At 41.9% G+C, this 17,500-nt stretch overlaps 1 protein-coding gene across 1 annotated transcript in view; it reads right to left on the bottom strand.

The window, feature by feature from the left end:
• The window catches only part of cacna1c (calcium channel, voltage-dependent, L type, alpha 1C subunit), a gene marked incomplete at both ends in the record, with an annotated part of 237,654 nt that overhangs the window by 16,899 nt on the left and 203,255 nt on the right, over positions 1–17,500 (bottom strand). Inside the window, 5 exons of the mRNA XM_080022715.1 lie at positions 961–1,098; positions 4,313–4,390; positions 10,633–10,716; positions 15,475–15,585; positions 15,676–15,834. Coding sequence (XP_079878841.1) covers positions 961–1,098; positions 4,313–4,390; positions 10,633–10,716; positions 15,475–15,585; positions 15,676–15,834 — 570 coding nt within the window. The remainder of the gene's footprint in view (positions 1–960; positions 1,099–4,312; positions 4,391–10,632; positions 10,717–15,474; positions 15,586–15,675; positions 15,835–17,500) is intronic.

Here is a 17,500-nt window from a genome sequence, read left to right as displayed (position 1 = left end):
GAGATTAGAAGAGGTTGATCAACACCCCCTGCCTGCGCGCCCCTGTCACCGTCCCCGGTGAGTCGTCTAACCTCTAAGCTGACCGAAGGAGTGACGAGACAAGAGAAAGGGAGGTGGGCCCCTGAGACCCCGAGGTTGGATTTACACAAGAACGAAGAGTGAGTTCCTTTTTAATCCCGCATGACGCTGATCTGATCTTTTTTAAGACTTTCAGAATCAGCAGCTTCGGGGTGCGTGAATTGACTGAATAACTGACTGGCTGGATAAGTGTGTATGGCCACCAAATCAATTCCAACCGGCACACAAATGGATGCATGTCATTTGGATGTAAATGAGTATGATGACACCGAACCTTTACATTTTCAGAATGGAATAAAACAGCTCACAGACAAATAAACTTGGGGCCACAAAACCCACTGTGATTAATTATAATCATTTTGGTGGATATGCAACCTCCTGCTATGGAATGCCTACAGGGCTGTCTAGGATGTTGGTATTTACCATATTATTTAGGATGTTTGTATTAACTCTCCTATTTTGTGTGCCAAGTTAGTAGGTGTGCATATTGCATCAAATAAGTACAAGGATGAAATATTACATCCATTGAAATATCGTAGTATGCAAACAATGGACGCTACGCTAACAATGGACGCTGGCAAGCGTATCCCACAATGCATTGTGGGATACGCTCGGGCGTAAAGCACTAGAGAGAAGTGGTGCGGCTGTATGACAACGTAGCGTGTCCGAAAACCCAGCTTGTTTTGCAGTATGTAGTACGCCATTTCCGACGCAGCATTGAACCTCCTTGGCACGTGGGTTACATTTATTCTCCTGTTGTTAGTTCTATCAAATAAATCGACCTGAGCCGTGGCTCTGTTCAAACTTCGAATCTCCCGGGTTCGTGACCTGTGTAAACCCAGCCTCCCTGCCCTAGCATGTTGTGTCCGGTTCTCCCCTCACTTGGAAAGATTTGATGAAGGTCCACAGCAGGGTCCGAATCCCTTCCCCGCGAGACAACAGCTTCACCAGCCTCATCACGCGGAACAGCCGGAAGAAGGTGATGGAGATCCTGGCGTTCTCTTCAGAGTTCTGCAGTCCCTTTTGGTGGGGTTTAGTGTTTTTTTATTAAAAACACACAGGACGCATGAGGACGGCCACGCACACACACGCACGCATACACGCACGCACGCGTGCACGCATGCAGGCACATGCACGCGCACACACACACACACACACACACACACACACACACACACACACACACACCCAAAGACACACACACACACGTAGTGCATGGACATATACACATATGTATACGTATACGTACACATATATACATATGTATTTACACATGCACACGCACACACCACACACACACACACACAAATGTATACACATGCACACACATACAGATGCACAACAAAAAGTGAGGAAAATACAAACACAAATGTAAAATGATGAAAGAGAGAAAGTGAAAGATTTAACATGCAAATAGAATAGATAATAAAAATATAGAAAAGACAAACACAAAAGACACAGACATATAATAACATATGTTTTTGTATTCATTCAAACATAGGTGGTCGTGTAAAATGCACATAAAAGCACACACACACATGCACGCAAGCACGCACACACACACACCAACACACGCACGCACACACACACACACACACACACCGACACACGCACACACACACACACACGCACGCACACGCACACACACACACACACACACACACACACACACACACACACACACACACACACACACACACACACACACACACAGGCATAGTTAATAGGTGGAAAAATGCGTCCTGAAAAGTCCCATCAAAACCAACTGACAAAAGAGATTTTGGGAGAGAATCGGGCAATCACGCTCATATTAAAAGGCTTCATGTAAACACTTGGCAACAAACAGAGACTACCAGACGTTTTCATTTCCCTGAAAAGAGCCAGAATTGCACAGTTGTGCAATCAATTCTGACATGTGACGTGTTTTGACTCTACTGGTGAACTATTAAAAAATCAGGGGCTTTATAATAATAATGACAACACCAACAACAACAACAACAACAACAACAACAATAATAATAATAATAATAATAATAATAATAATAATAATAACCCGAACCTTTATTTGTATTGCACCTTTCATACACAACATGCAACTTAGGATGCTTTGTTATCCAGGAATCTACTGCATTCTTGTATTCTGACTGGAGAATATTTCTTAAGAATTAGACTCCAATGCAAATGTGAGACCACGCTGGGTTGTGATTCATATGCATATGCAAACAACTTCAGGTGTAAAAAAAAAAACATGGCTCAACAATACTTTATTGTAGTGGGGTGGGGGGTACCTTCAATCAAATAATTCCATTTCACTGCTGGCAGAAATATCTTCTTGTCGATATAACCTTCTGTTTTTGTTTAATAGAAACACTCGCTTTAATCACCATGAAGGGCTTCGTTCTGCAGGGCTTTTCCAAGCAAAACAAATAGGCGTACCTAAGAGATAAAACGTTTCTAAAGTGGGCAAAAGGTTTCCGAGGCTCCACGGCACTGACTTTCGGTCCAACTCTAACGCCACCAACCAAAGTAAATAACTCAACGATGAAATATTCAGCCATCTAGCTGAGAGCTATTCTGGGACCGGTTATTTATTTATTGCGCTGTTGCTTCCTCCATATTGAAAGACTAAAGGGACACAACTTTGCCGAACAGACTTGATTACTTTCGGCAACACGTAATCTCATCAACAGCAATGACAACTACACTAAGAAATACAGGGATATGTTTTTCACTGATAACAATCACTAATAGATGGATGAAAACCAATCATAACTCAAAACAACCCTGACTCACTAACAACACCATGTACCAAACTTGACAATGATCCTACCGATAGAAAAGTAACAGTAAATTCTAAAGACACACATTTTGATCTGATGAATCTGTTTGTTGCCATAGCGGTGTTTCCCATGAAGAAGTAACTCGTGTATTTTAAAGCCAGTGAGAACACAGTGAGTGCTCTCACACGCGGACGCGTCACATTCCACGACCCTGCGGGTGTGGTTTGAGGCAACTCACATGATGCGTTACTGTCAAACACAATGTTATGCAGATTAGAGGTCAAGATTTTACAAATATAACCATTCATATTTCAATCCAATATGTTAAAACTATGGAGGAGCTAGGCTGTAAAGAATGTTCTAAATTAATTGAATAAAAAATTATAAAGTGCATTGTATTATAAATGACCTATTACATTTATTTTGTTTAGCTGTTCACGGAAAACTACACTGCACCGGTGTTGCTTGACCTTAATTTTCAGTAAAAAAAAAAATGCTTTAAGTAATGCACCATGTGAGTTGTTCCAAACTACACTGGCAGATATTTAGAAAATGACAAAGTCTTCAAATGTGAAACACAAAAAAAGGGTCTATACTCCATGTAATACTACAAGTGGGCCATAGTGGGGACTGTAGCACCAACAAAGTCAGAGGGAGACAGAGGAGAGGGGGAGGATAGAAGGAAAAGAAAGAGGGAGAAAGAGAAGAAGAGGTAGAAGATGAAGAGACGCCAAAGGCAAAGTAACGTCTGAATTTCTCAGACACACAGATAAACAAACAGGATAGATAGATAGATAGATAGATAGATAGATAGATAGATAGATAGATAGATAGATAGATAGTGTGAAAGCATGATGGTTTGCATCAATGACAAAGCACTGAGGAGATGACACCCATAGAGATGGGAGGAGGGGGGGTACGCCATCAAGCTATGGAGTGGTAGCGGCAGTGGTCGCTATGGCAACAAGAGTAGCCATGCACAAAAGTCACAAAAAACGAAATTTATATTTATTGCACCCGTGCAACTTGTTATCCTTTCACACACACACACACACACACACACACACACGCACGCACACACGCACGCACGCACACACTCTTGCTCATTATATATACTATATACACTAGATATATACTATATATAAACACAATATGAATATATACACATTATATGTATATATATGTATATACATACACACAATATATAATTACACAATTACGACTGCTTGCATGCTGCAGTAGTTAGCTGTGAGGGCAGAGAGTGGAGGAGAAGTCAATGGAAGCCGTGAGAATAGACAGATCCAAAGACGGATGATTGGCCGAGAGTTTGGACCATACCATTGGCAGTGGGCAGAGGGAGGGATGGAAGGGTGGAGGGGGTGGACGGATGGTGGAGGGGGGGAAGAGGAGGAGAAAGGGAGCCGAAGGCGGACGAGGTTACCGTTGGGGCGTACCATTGGTCTTACCACAGGGGGGTGAGAGGAGGAAGAGGAAGAAGAGGAGGACGAAGAGGACGAGGAGGAGTCAGCTGGCTTTAAGGAAAGGCAACAAAGATCAGCACGAGAGCGGCGCCTCGCCGTGTGTGTGTGTGTGTGTGTGTGTGTGTGTGTGTGTGTGTGTGTGTGTGTGTGCATATGCTCATATGTGTGGAGTATCCTACGCTCCCAAGTGTAGGTGGAAAAACTGAAATTCATCACACTACAAGTCACAGGTTTCCATTTCGGAGCACATCAATATTGAAGCATACTGAAGTCGAAGGATATTGGGATGCATTTTCCCAATGCCTCGAGGGAATAATAATTTGGATGTATGTGTGTGCTTGTGTACCCGATTTGGGGTGTGTTGTGCATGTGATGCATGATGTATGACGCATGTGTCTGCCTGTGTGTCAGAAAGAGAGAGCGACAGACAGAGGGAAAGTGTGTGTTGGGCGGTCAAGGGCAGAAGGGCGTCTCTGTAGCTATCTCTGTCTTTCAGCCAGCTGAAGGGCAACAGTATGGCAGCAGGGTTTGAAGAACGCTGCCTACGGTAGGTTTGCCAAATGCATCCAAGGTGTTGCGGGACAATGACCGAGTTCTTCCATTGAAATAACACAGTCATTATCCGGTGATATCATGTTAGTTCCATTGAGGCAAATGGCTTAAGATGAACCTAGACCTGGGATGCTTTTGGGAAATCAAGGCCCTCAACAAGTGTGAGTAACACAATGGAAAACATCCAGACGATTATGCCGCCAAGGGAGGCGTGTCGGCTGCTCACACCCAATACTGCAAGACTGCTCTCGAAATGACACGATTGGACTAAAAGACTTGAATCTGCGCTGCACAGATGTAAACGTTTTGTTCTCTCAAAATCCTTAGTGTTTCACTTTAAGTAGAGGTGAAAATTTTGTTTAGAAACAAAAATTCCAATTTGGGATTTTGCATCAACGACGTGGATTTGACCCAGAAGTCTCACCAGTGAATGAAATCAGCTGATCAGTGCATGGCTCAGTAACTTTAAGTGTATAATAATAATAATAATAATAATAATAATAATAATAATAATAATAATAATAATAATACCAGTGACAAGTCACTGCACCATTTTAAGCATTCTGATTTGATCTGGAGGGATTTCTGGTAATGGAAAAATTAAGACAGGGAAAAGAAGGGAAAGGCAAAAAGAGGGAGCGATGAAAGGAGAATTAAAGAAAGGAAAGTAGAGATAATTTAGGAATTTAAAGGTATTGCAAAATGGTTCATTCCGTTGTACTCTCCCGCTTTTTTGTGATTGCTGTTTGCAACAATTCACAAAGCCATTGTGGTTTGTTGTCACCAAATTCTTAGAAGACAGAGAGAGGGTAATTGGTGGCGGACAGAGTTAAAAGAGCCACTGAGTAAAGCGGTTCAGAGAGAGTTGGGGAAATTGGGGGGGGGGGGGGGTAAAAAAAGAACAATTGAAGGAAGAAAGAAAGAGAGGATGTATACTGTGTGTGTTTGTTTCATGCTACGGTGAGCTGGAGGCGGTAAAGGTGGTGGACTGAAGGAGTGAGTCATGTTTATGTTGGTTTACTGCATATTTGGCATGATAGTTGCAGGATTGTGTAGGAGAGTGACGGCCCCAAAATCAACTCTTGTCTGGCAAAAAAAAAATGCTCTCCAGCATTTTGGTTCATTTGAATACTTCTGATCTATAAAATAACTCCGATGGAGGCTAATTGATTCCGTGGCCATCAAAGAGTTGTGTCACATTAGAATGGTGTAATGTCATTGTAGCTAATTGAATCTCAGTGTGGGAAAATAATATAATAAATAAATACAATAATAAATACAGTTCATTCTGACTGGAGCTGCTGTGAATGCCAGTACTTTAGCAGCTCACAGCAGCAGCCCACAAATTATTAAGTACTTTGTGTCAAAATCGATTGTTTCACACTGCACGTCTTTTTTTTTTTTTTTTTTTGTCAAGCAACATCTGTCAGTTCAGTAGGCAACACAGGTCTCTTGAAGAATGGCGCCGCTTTGCAACAAAGCAGCCTTTTTCTTTTTTTCCGATTCGTCAAAGCGGTACGATCAACCGGGCCGACCGGTACCCAGACTCTGTGCATGCATGACGGACCCGTGTTGCCCAGCTTGCATTTCGGGTGAGCAAGCATCCCCTCAAACCAACCGGGAGAGAAATAGGAATCCAGATACGGGTAAAGGGAGAGGCGATGAGAAAAGAGAGCGAGGGAGAGAGAGAGAGAGAGAGAGGGAGAGAGAGAGAGAGAGATGACGGAAAGATGAACAGGAAGAGGCATTCCGGAAGAGGGGGGAGGGAAAGAGAGGGGAGAGACAAAGATGCAGTCACACTGGCATCATTTGCAAGACACCGCTCAGTGCAAAGTACGACCAAACCTCTTCAGACTACTTCTACTCAAACCAAATCAAATACATAGAAAAAGGGAAAAATAAAAAGTACGATTTAAGAAGCACCCGCAGGTTGCTAGGTTGAATATAGGAGGCCTCGCATCAGAAGGGGGAATCTGGTTTTCTGACGGCAACAAAGAGCTGGTCCAATCCAACACCTTGTGTTGAGGGACAAAGCAGCACAGTGGGGATATTTGATTTGTGCGGGGAAATGAGACTTTTTCAAAGGTTGGCCCATCACTGCACTTTACCGAGCACCCAGGGCAGCAAGAAAAGAAAGATGGCTCTCGGCTTTTCTTTGCTGCAACCACGTGGCTCCTTCAGCGTTTGTTATATTGCAGGGCAGTGATTTACATTTTGTGCCCGATGAAGTGCAATAACAGGCTAAAATTTCAAAATGTCTCAGTGAAAATGTCTTCATTCTCGCTGGGTAAAAAGTGCGGAGGGTTTCTTAAAAACAAACAAACAAACAAACAAACACACAAACAAACAAACAAACAAACAAACGGAAAAAAACAAGAGGAAAAACCAGCAGTTCAAGACAATATACTAGCCTGGGCGTCTCATCACCCGAATGATTAAAGCTCACCAGAAAGGAAAGGAAATAAAAGAATGGGGGGCATGCCTTTAGGTTACGAGTTAGAGAGAAAACAACTGGATTAAAACCAATCAACCCAAAAAAAACAACCCAGAGCAAAGATCCAAACCAAGGGGTAAAGAGCTGAGTTGTTGAACTGCATAGATGACAAGGGTGCATATTTCTGGCCAAACAGAGGTGAAGTACCTGCTCCGATCTCTGATCTCAAAAGTACTTATATGTACTCAGCCATTTGAATAATATATGCCCATGTTTCTGTTTGTTTCCCTGTCTAACCCATCTGACACAGGGGCAAATTGTTTCATGACCAAGCGGCAAATGACCAAATGTCACAGCAACCCGCCATGTCCCAAGGCTTTTATTGTTGTAATTAAAATTGTTGAATCGAAGTCTTTAGCGGGAAGCAAGAGATCGCTTTTTATGTTACTCGCATTTTGAAGACAGGCTTATGCTGATTGGTGTCATTTAGGAAGCTGGGAGTCAGAGAAATTCTCGACTTCTCGTATCCGAAAATCACATTAGATGTTGGGGTGCAGAGCTCCAACGAACAATAGGAACCTAATAAATAGTCCCACAACAAAGAACTTATATTTAAAACAAGAGGAATGCTTTTAATTTTAAAGGGTTCATGTTCCCTTTCTCCCCCTGATTGTGTAGCGTCTGCTATTACTAAATTAATATTTATACATATATCATCAAATAATGACTATTTACCTCAACTGCAGAGGGTACCAGGCCTTTATTGGAACCAAGCTTATATCAGAGGCAGGATTTTATACCTAATTCCCTCCGTTTAATAAGGATATTTGATAATATTTTTGTATCAAATTTAAATCAAACCTCCGTCTGGGTGACATGCCATGCAATCAGCAAAGCCACCCTAAAAGTCGCACTGGTGGTGGTAGCCGACAGGGGAATTACAGTTTTTCCGAGTTTGCCCTGAACGCACCACTTCCTGCTTGGAGCGCTGGGGAGCGAGAGCGCTCGGCGCGAGGCGTTTGCCCCAGGAAGCGCTCTGCTACGCAGCAGTAGGAAATGGAGTAAATCAAATACACAGACAATAAAAACATAGCGTTTTTATTTTCTTTGTTTCGGATGTTTCCGATCGGTTTTTCCACTGGTCTGTATTTGAGGCAGGCTTTTATTTGTTTGTGTAGACCCCGCCCCAGGCATTCATCAGAGGCCCGGTTTTTTATTTGATTTCATTTAGTGCATTTGAGTTGGCTCCCTTGTCTGAATATACCATAATATAACACCTTTATGTCATTCTACTCAGTGTCGATCATGCTTGGGTTATGAACACCCTCAACTGCAATGATTACAAGTAAAAATAAACCAAAAATGTGAAAACCAAATGCTGAGACAATGCGATAATATTGTGTTCTATTGACAAATGCAATAGTTTGTTGTTTGGTGCTGTAAATGCTCAGCAAAACAAGGCTTTAATACCTATCTGCGAATTACAAATGTAAGGAAATGCAGAGAAATACCAGAAATGTAAGAAAAAAAATTGGCCTACAATAATTTGTGGCTTTCAACACTCTGGATCGGAAGTTCTCAACTGATGGGTCTCGACCCAAAACTGGGTCGAGTGAACTGCGGGCACATACATCCACTTTTTCAAATGTCTATAAACATATTGTTTTGAAGTGCACTACAGTTCTGTTGCCGTGCTTTTATTTTAAAACACTGTTTTTCAGTTGCGGGGTGTGGCTGTCATTGTGTTTGGGTCGTGACTTAATGACGAGGACAAAACAGCCAAACCAGTCGAGAACCACCACACTGGATGTTTTTATTTATTTTTTTATCTTGACGTTAAAAGATACGTGAAATTCAATGTCCATGGATGGCACAACGTTTTACCATGCTTGCATCCGTTTTGCGTCACGCATGTTTAAAAGGGAATCGAGACGGAGGGCATGATTACATTTTTACCCCCACGTCATAAAATGCAAACCAAGGGAAAAAAATAAAAAATACAATACAGGCGTTGCACTTTATGTTGATCGCCTGGCGTTTAGCCGTTCTTTTTTCTTATATTTGCTTGTTGCATAGGTTTTCTAAGCATTTCGGATGTTATCAGAGATAGGTATCGGTGCTCGGGTGTGTTTGTGCGTGTGGGAATGGCAGAGCAGGCAGGCGGGGAGGGAGGGAGGGAGTTGGACTACTTACGTTAACCTCAGTGATCGCTATGTCAACAATGCTACCCACAACTATCAAGGCATCAAACGTGTTCCATGCATCAACAAAATAATGCTGCGTTGGGGCGGACAGAAAAAAGGAAAGAAAGGAAGAACACATAAAAAAGAAAGAAACACAAGAAAAGACAAACCATAAGACAATTGAAATGGAGAAAAAGAAAATCAAAGGAGAGAGGAGAAAAAATAAGATAAACGTTAAACATACATGAGTGTTTTTTGTGTTTCTTTACATTCGGAGCAAAGAGGGAAAGAATTAAATAATAGAGGAAAAAAAAGAAAAGAAAAGAAAAGAAAATTAAAATAAAGGAGCCAAGTCTGGAAGAGATGGGCAGTGGAGGAAGAGCAGCAGCGACCAGTCATGCTTGTCCATGAGAGGAAAACATTAACAACAACAACAACAACAACAACAACAACAACAACAACAACAACGACAATAAACAACAGATTGCAACGGAATAACAACCAAAAAAAACCCTGCAGCTGCAGTCAGCGATAGGAGGGTTGCGAGGGCTGCTGTGGTTGGTTAGTGTGTTAGATTTGTTAGTGAGGGAATCAAACCTGAGGACATGTCACAGTCTGTTTCAAAAAACAAAACAAAAACGAGAACAGAAAACCTTTCGGTGTGTGGAACGGAAAAAAAAGAAGCGTTAGTCTCCAGGACTAAAGAGACGGGATCCTAGCGCTTTGGGTCTAATCCCTGTCCCTGTTTGCTTCCGACGCTCTTGAGAGAACGACTGCGGGACACGCCTGTTTCTCGTCGAGAGAACCCCCCCCCCCCCCCTCCCCCCGCGAACGGGGTCCTTGAGTGGCGGCGGCCATTTTCAATTTAGGGATAGAGGGAGAAGAGGCGGAGAGAGAGGAAGAGGAAGACGGAGCAGAGACAAAGGTCGAAAGAGGAAGGGGGGGACGAGCCCCGGGCGAGGCGTGGGAGACGAGATAGAGACAAAGAGATGATTTTGGACGTCAGAGAGCGAGGGGGGGGGGGGGGGGGGGGGGGGGGGACAGAGACAGAGACAGAGAGAGAGAAAGAGCCATGGCAGGAGGAGACAGAGCAAGGAAGAGCGAGAGTGGGGGATCTTACTTACGTTGATCTCACTGAGAATGACGTCTATTATGCTGCCAATTACGATGAGGAAATCAAACACATTCCAGGGATCACTAAAGTAACCCTACGGAGGATAAGGTGAGCGGGAGGAGGGGGGGGATGGGGGGTGGTAAAAAAGGCAGGTTAGAAGAGGGAGCACAACACCACTCGCCAAATTTCAGCCCCCCATCAGGGTGGCATAACGCCGTGCGGCGAAACTCCGCAGCGTTTGGGGAACAATGTTGTTTTTTTTTGTTCCCATTTTGGCAAACCGGCCTGATACACATTCAGCGAGTAAGGGCGGAATTTTCCAATTTCATTAATGAAAGCCGGTTAGAATAAGAGTTTAATTCCGGTGCTGCAGCGCCCGTGCTTCACCTGCATCTCGGGGCTTTTCTACAGCAGCAAGAGCACAAGAGTACTTTGATTACTTTAGTCATTGCAGACAGTTAATAATTGGCTCTGGTACAAAGGAAGCATTAATGAAAAGCTATTGCAGGACTCCAGGCCAAAACAGTGTTGGGAGAGCTGCTTCCTTTAAAGTTGTGGAGCAATCAGGTAATAGTTTGAGGCCCATGGGTTGGGATAAACGTCTGAGATAAAAGCTTGCAGCACTTCCTCCCGGTGTGGACGCTCAACTTCACTTTGAAAGGGAAGAAAATGGTTTATGATGCGTTTTGTCGCAGCTCGGAACGGAAATTCAGACAGCTGAGATGCATTCTGGACCAAGCCGGGCACGGTGCATTGGCACATGGTACAGTTCTGTACCGTTTAAAATACTCTATGGCAAGGAGACTCATTTCCCACTAGCCTTAGTAAGCTCTCCTCTCTGCTTTTGAAACTGTTCTACCTAAAACTATGGAATATACTGTTTAAATGCATAGTACCCAAAACATAGGGATGCATTTAAGTAAATAACATCCAAATTGTTTTTGGCATCAAACAGACTGGATCTGTATATAAACTGCTATGGGGGGAAGCGGAGAGAGGATCAATAAGGCTAATCTATAATAAGCCTCCTCTGATTCCCTCATCAGCAGCTCAAGTATCATCATAAAGCTCAAAACGCCCATCAGCACAACTCGTAAGCACCACAGGGCTTTGCGCAGCTGTTTCCCGCTATCCAAGGCAGACAGTTTTTAATGGATTCGTTCCGAGGAAGAAGAATGCACCACTGCAGGCATTCAAATTTTGATCTATAGATTAGATTCTGATGGAATTGAAGATCAATATCTTTTGTTATTCAGTAGTCCCACATCGGAGCTCTGACAAAGGACAGAGAATGCCAGGGTAGCCATTAACGTCCGGAAAATAGTGTCTGCATCGCGCTGCAGTTCATTACAGCTGTGACCCCTGCTGAGAGAGAGACGAGGCATTAGCAGAGCGGCCCGTGTAGGAACCATGTTCGCAGCAGCTGTTTCTACTGGGAACGGCCAGAGCTGCGACACCGTTTGAGTAAGTCTCTGTGCCGGGCCGGTCCCCGCGGCTGCTGAAATGGAAGAAATTAATACAATAAAACCCATGAAAAGGCGGCACGTCCTCATGCACCCTGCGAGCTCAGAGAAAAATGTCAAATTAGTTCAGAGCAATAATTGTATTTTTGAGACATTATTATTAATTTATTATCAATTATTAGAGAGATGTAGATACATACTTAAATATTGCATTTCAATTATTATTACTGTATTGTTATTTTTACTATTTTTTTTATTATTGTTGTTTTTATTAATTATTATTATTATTATTATTATTATTATTATTATTATTATTATTATTATTTCAAAAATATATATTTACTGGCTTCATTCAATTGAATAAGTGGATCTGCCTAATTCGAAAGTTAATATCTAAAGATGGAATCATTGTGTGGTTCATATCATGACACCGGTGCTTTTGAACCAACGTAGCCTAATAAATAATTCAACCTAGAATGATTTGCATAGAGTTCCAAACTATCTTTCTGTCATGAAAGCGGTTATTTTTAGTTTCATATAAATGTCAGACTTTGTTCCCAGGCCTCTTTGTGCTATTTGCGTTTAGCGGGACTCTGATTCAACTTTTGGAACGAGACGAGACAAGTTGATCATTCTGGCCCCGTTAAGCCCTTGAACTAAGCCTTAAATCACGTTCCATCCATATATAGCGAGGCTGCTTTTTTGAAGCAATTAAGTTTGGGTTGCATCCACATCTATTTTTTTTTCCTTTTCATCTTCACAACAGCAGGAAAAAAGGTAGAACTATGACTAAAATTTCAGGTATGACCCGTGTCAGAAATCACAGTTTGTGGACTTTACTACCAGTATGTATCCACACCATGGGAGTGACATGATATAAATGCTATACAGTTATATACAGTATAGGGGTGTACTGATAATCTGTCATACCGGACATTTTCCCGGTGGGCTGGTGCAACATGAGGCCGATATAAAAAAATTGTCCAACAGCCGGCCCAAAAAAACAGGGACAGTGGCTCATTGGTTTATTTTTTCTACTGACACTGGGCTTGCCCAATCACATCTCTTACTAGACTCAACCTCACCCCCTGTGCTTCTCATGTCAGATGCCGTGGCTCAGAGCTCTGCAGTGCGGTGGCAGTGCTTTTTAACGGGGAGACTTTGTCGGTCACTCTCTGTGTTTCTTTTTCACTTTGTTGGTCGATCCCCTATGGTTTCCCACCAATAGATTTGATTAAATACACACATTCAAATGCACAAATCTCTTTTCATGTACATCATTTTTGTGACCATTTTCTGGAAATGATAAAGGTTAAAGGGTTAAAAAAAACAAACAAACAAACAAACAACAACAGCAATAATCAATTATTCACAAATAGGATTGATTGGCTGCAATGCACCCAATTCTACTCTATTGTACGGACCATTTTCACATTTTGACATTTTGCCATGGAGTGGAAAATAGAGCTAAGGTTAACAACATGAATTGGAAGTCTGTTTAATTGGCTTGATTTTGTGCCAGCATGAAGTTAACTGTAGTTTTGAGAAAAGCCCCATTTTGGCGGCAACAATCAGAAAAAATAAATAATTATTAAGTCAAACTGTGTTTAACAATATACTGTAGATAAAAATGTCTTCAGACAGCGAAAAAGGCCTCTTCTACTCTAACCTACTGTTTAAATGGGATGGACCCTATAAGGATATGTGACCCACCGCAGCAAAACCAGCTATGTCGCACATTTCTAAAATCGGCACGAGCCGCCAAATAAGTTAGGAAAATTAGATTTTTCCAGATTTGTAGTCCTTTGTGGTTTATTTTTAATCTCTCAACGAATTTTTAAGGCCGAGTTTGATTTACAAACTATTATAGTAGATAAATGTTAAACTGTCGAGTTAAATATTCCTGTTAGATTACATGGGGAAACACAGTTCCCTTACCGAGACGATGAACAGCGCAAACGCCGATCAATCGTTTCCTTTAAAACGAACGTCCAGTTGAAAATCAATCCTCCATATTCCATGTGATGTGAAGTCACAATGTGAAACTGTTTTGATAGAGCTTTGACCTTTAAATCTTACTAGTTTTACACACACACCTGAATACTTTGCTGTGTAGGCGGCGTATACCAACGAAGAAGAAAAGCTGACTTCACTTCCGTAAACAGGTGGTTTAAGCGGAGGATGAGGAGCCTTGATTTCCCTTGTCTGCGAAAAGGTTAATCTCCGTGTTGTTATGGATGACGAGGGGTGGGTGGAGGAAGCTCTAAATCATATTACGGACCTCAATCTGACCAGTGCAATAGATCCAAATCAGTGTAAGCAGTGTGTACTGGACTTCATTTCTCCGACAGGGATGCTGAATCTGACGTCGGCATTATCACAGACTTGGAGAAAATTTCAAACAGCGGATTTCAACCTGAATGTGACGATGAAACTGAATATTTTCAAGGACCACCGGGGGAGGCCGACGATACGCGTGTTGTTGTTACAATGGAAGAAGTTGATGACGTGATGAAGTCCGTTGAGGTTGGTGATGCAGATTATGAACAAGTAGCAATGGACAAGATTCTCAAGTTTACCTGCAAATGCAGACAGGGGCGAAAAGAAAATGTAAAGAGGCAGCCCCAAACAGTCTCTCAGAGTGTAGCGGGGATAGGGTTGGGGTTAGCCCACATAATAACTCCAAGAACTTTGAAGATATTTGGCATACGCACATTTATATATTAAATGACACACCGAGGTTGATTTACGAAGATTAATATTTTTGACAGACTGTACATTTTGTTGTTTTGTCGCACTTTTAATCTTCTTAATAATTCCACTTTTATAAAACATGCATATTCTTACTGTAAAATAAAAGCTATTTTAAAAACAAAGATATTGTGTATCGATGATGTTCAGCATTCCCTCAACACACAAGAACAAGGCAGAGTTTGCACCATTCAGAAGGGTGTCAAGTCCCCATTCAGCAGGGTGTCAAGCGGCCATTTGGCAAGTAGCCATGTGGCTTTGTTGGTCCTCCAACACATTTGCATTCTGGGAGCTGGCTGAATGAAGCCTGGGGAAAACTTTGAGGCTGATTATCTCAGAAACACAGTTTGCGGCACCCTCATCGTTAACAAGCCATAGCTTTACAAATATTTGCTTGCGTCGCACAAGTGACACCTTGTTTTAAAGCTCTGATTCTTCACTTTCAAATGGCTTGGAAAAAAAAGGAAAGTCAAACGGCACCAAATGTACCTAAAATCTGCGGTGAGTCACATATTATCTGTTCTTATAATCCTCAGAATGTTCTGTGCTCTTTGTGCTTTTGGATAATAGTCAGTTCTGTTGTCTACTACTCTTATCTTATCTTATCTTATCTTGTCTTATCTTGTCTTAGGACCTACCCTGGGCTTGAAGGCGATGAGTTTGAGGATCATCTCCACAGTGAAGAGTCCGGTAAATAGCATGTTGAGGATGTTCATGGCGTCATTGAAGCCGTGGGTCTGTCCATGGTGCTGGAGAGAGACGCGCCAAAAACATCTGACCGTCTTGCCTGTGGTATTTTATTTAGTGTGTGAGTATGTGTGTGTGTGAGTGTGTCTCACCTGCATGGCCAGACAGATGGTGTTGAGGAGGATGAGCGTGAACATCAGGTACTCAAAGTAGGTGGAGTTGACCACGTACCACACCTTGTACTGGTACGGGTTCTTGGGGATGTATCGACGCAGCGGCCGCGCTTTGAGGGCGTACTCCACACACTGACGCTAAGGAACAAACAAACACACACACACACACACACACACACACACACACACACACACACACACACACACACACACACACACACACACACACACAACAGCCAAACACACAAAGAATCGATCTGGATCTTATTTGGACGACAGTATGTCAGGACCGCCCAAAATACACATTTTACTCATCTTGTCTGCATGTGCAGTGGATCCATGAGATCCAGAGACCGCGGACGTTATATGCAAGTGTTGTTATATGCAAGTGAAATATCTGTGTATAATTAAGTTTTCTAAATCCAAATCAAACTTAAAAAAAAAAAAAAGTTAAACTAAAATGATTTCTCCCTGTCTATGTTTTGCTTTGCTCTAATCTGGAGACAGATCGTCCCAGAAGTGCCGCAGCCGGGCAGTTTGTCATCTGCTATCTGGACGACCAATACTCCCTCCTGGCTCCCAAAGTACTCTGTTTAGTCATGTAGGGATGAGGAATGCACCGGCTGATCCGAAGATCAAACTGTGTGCCAAAGTCACACAGATGCAGCAGGTGCATGCAGCAGAATGATACACTGATTAAAATGGATCGATTTAGTCCACCTTATGAGAGCCAGGTTGTTTCTGTAATGCTATCTCACTGCTGCCAAGATGCATGTGTGTACCATTGTTTTTGTTCATACTTGCATAAAATAAAAGCGGGATACTGGTTTTACTTTTTCTCTATTGAAAATTCAATGGAATGGTATAATATTCATAGTAGAGAATAATAATATTCTCTATTAAATTCAAGGTTTGGCGAAAACAGGGATATAGGCTCATACTCTCATTATGAATTTCATTCACGGATACAATTTAACTGGATATAAATGTCAGCGTTTACATGCCTGTGTACCCATCAGCCAGTGCGGTACACATTTCCTTGGTAACAACAAGCTCCTCCAATCAGAGATATCGCTGTTACACTTAGGATTGTGGGTATTGTGGTACTTCTCCATAACAACCCAAAAAAAGACATGTTTTTCTTAAAACAGGGTTGCTATAATACGGACTTGTGACGTCTATAGGAGCAAAAACTAATTATAATTATATACATTGTGTAATATTTATACAATTATTATGGACGTTCAAAATGATCCTTCTATAAATGTTTAGTTATATGTTAGGCCATTTTTAAGTTGCGCCCCTATTGACACTACCACCCCTCTAAAAGTACATGTCCAGAGCTGTCCAAAACGGTTGACATTATTTTTGTAGCTCTTTTAATTACTGAGATAAAGGGCTTTAGAGGTGACCTCTGGTCAGGGTTCAAAGGTCAGTATCTCAGTTTAGATTCCACTGAAATCTCTTAAACTCACATATGTTAATTTGAGATGAGACTTTTAAAATAATTCGTTTTTTTTTGTTCCACAAAAAAACGAATCTAATTGTTCTCCGACAACGTCGTAACACAAAAAACCCCCCCGTATTTTATTCCATTTAGGTTGTGAATGGTCTTGGAATCCACACTTCACACCCCACTGCAATGGCAGGGTTGGATTTATATTTTTACTTTGTAGTGTAGTGTCAATAGGGTGCACCGTTTAAAATGACCAAAAATTAAATTACATATGTCAATTCTGAATTTTCAGAATTGACATATTAACAAATATTAACCGAACGAACCCCTAACAGCACATGCATGTAG

This window comes from Zeus faber (assembly GCF_960531495.2).
Source record: "Zeus faber genome assembly, chromosome: 21".
Lineage (NCBI taxonomy): Eukaryota > Metazoa > Chordata > Actinopteri > Zeiformes > Zeidae > Zeus > Zeus faber.
This window is presented reverse-complemented; position numbering and strand designations above follow the sequence as displayed.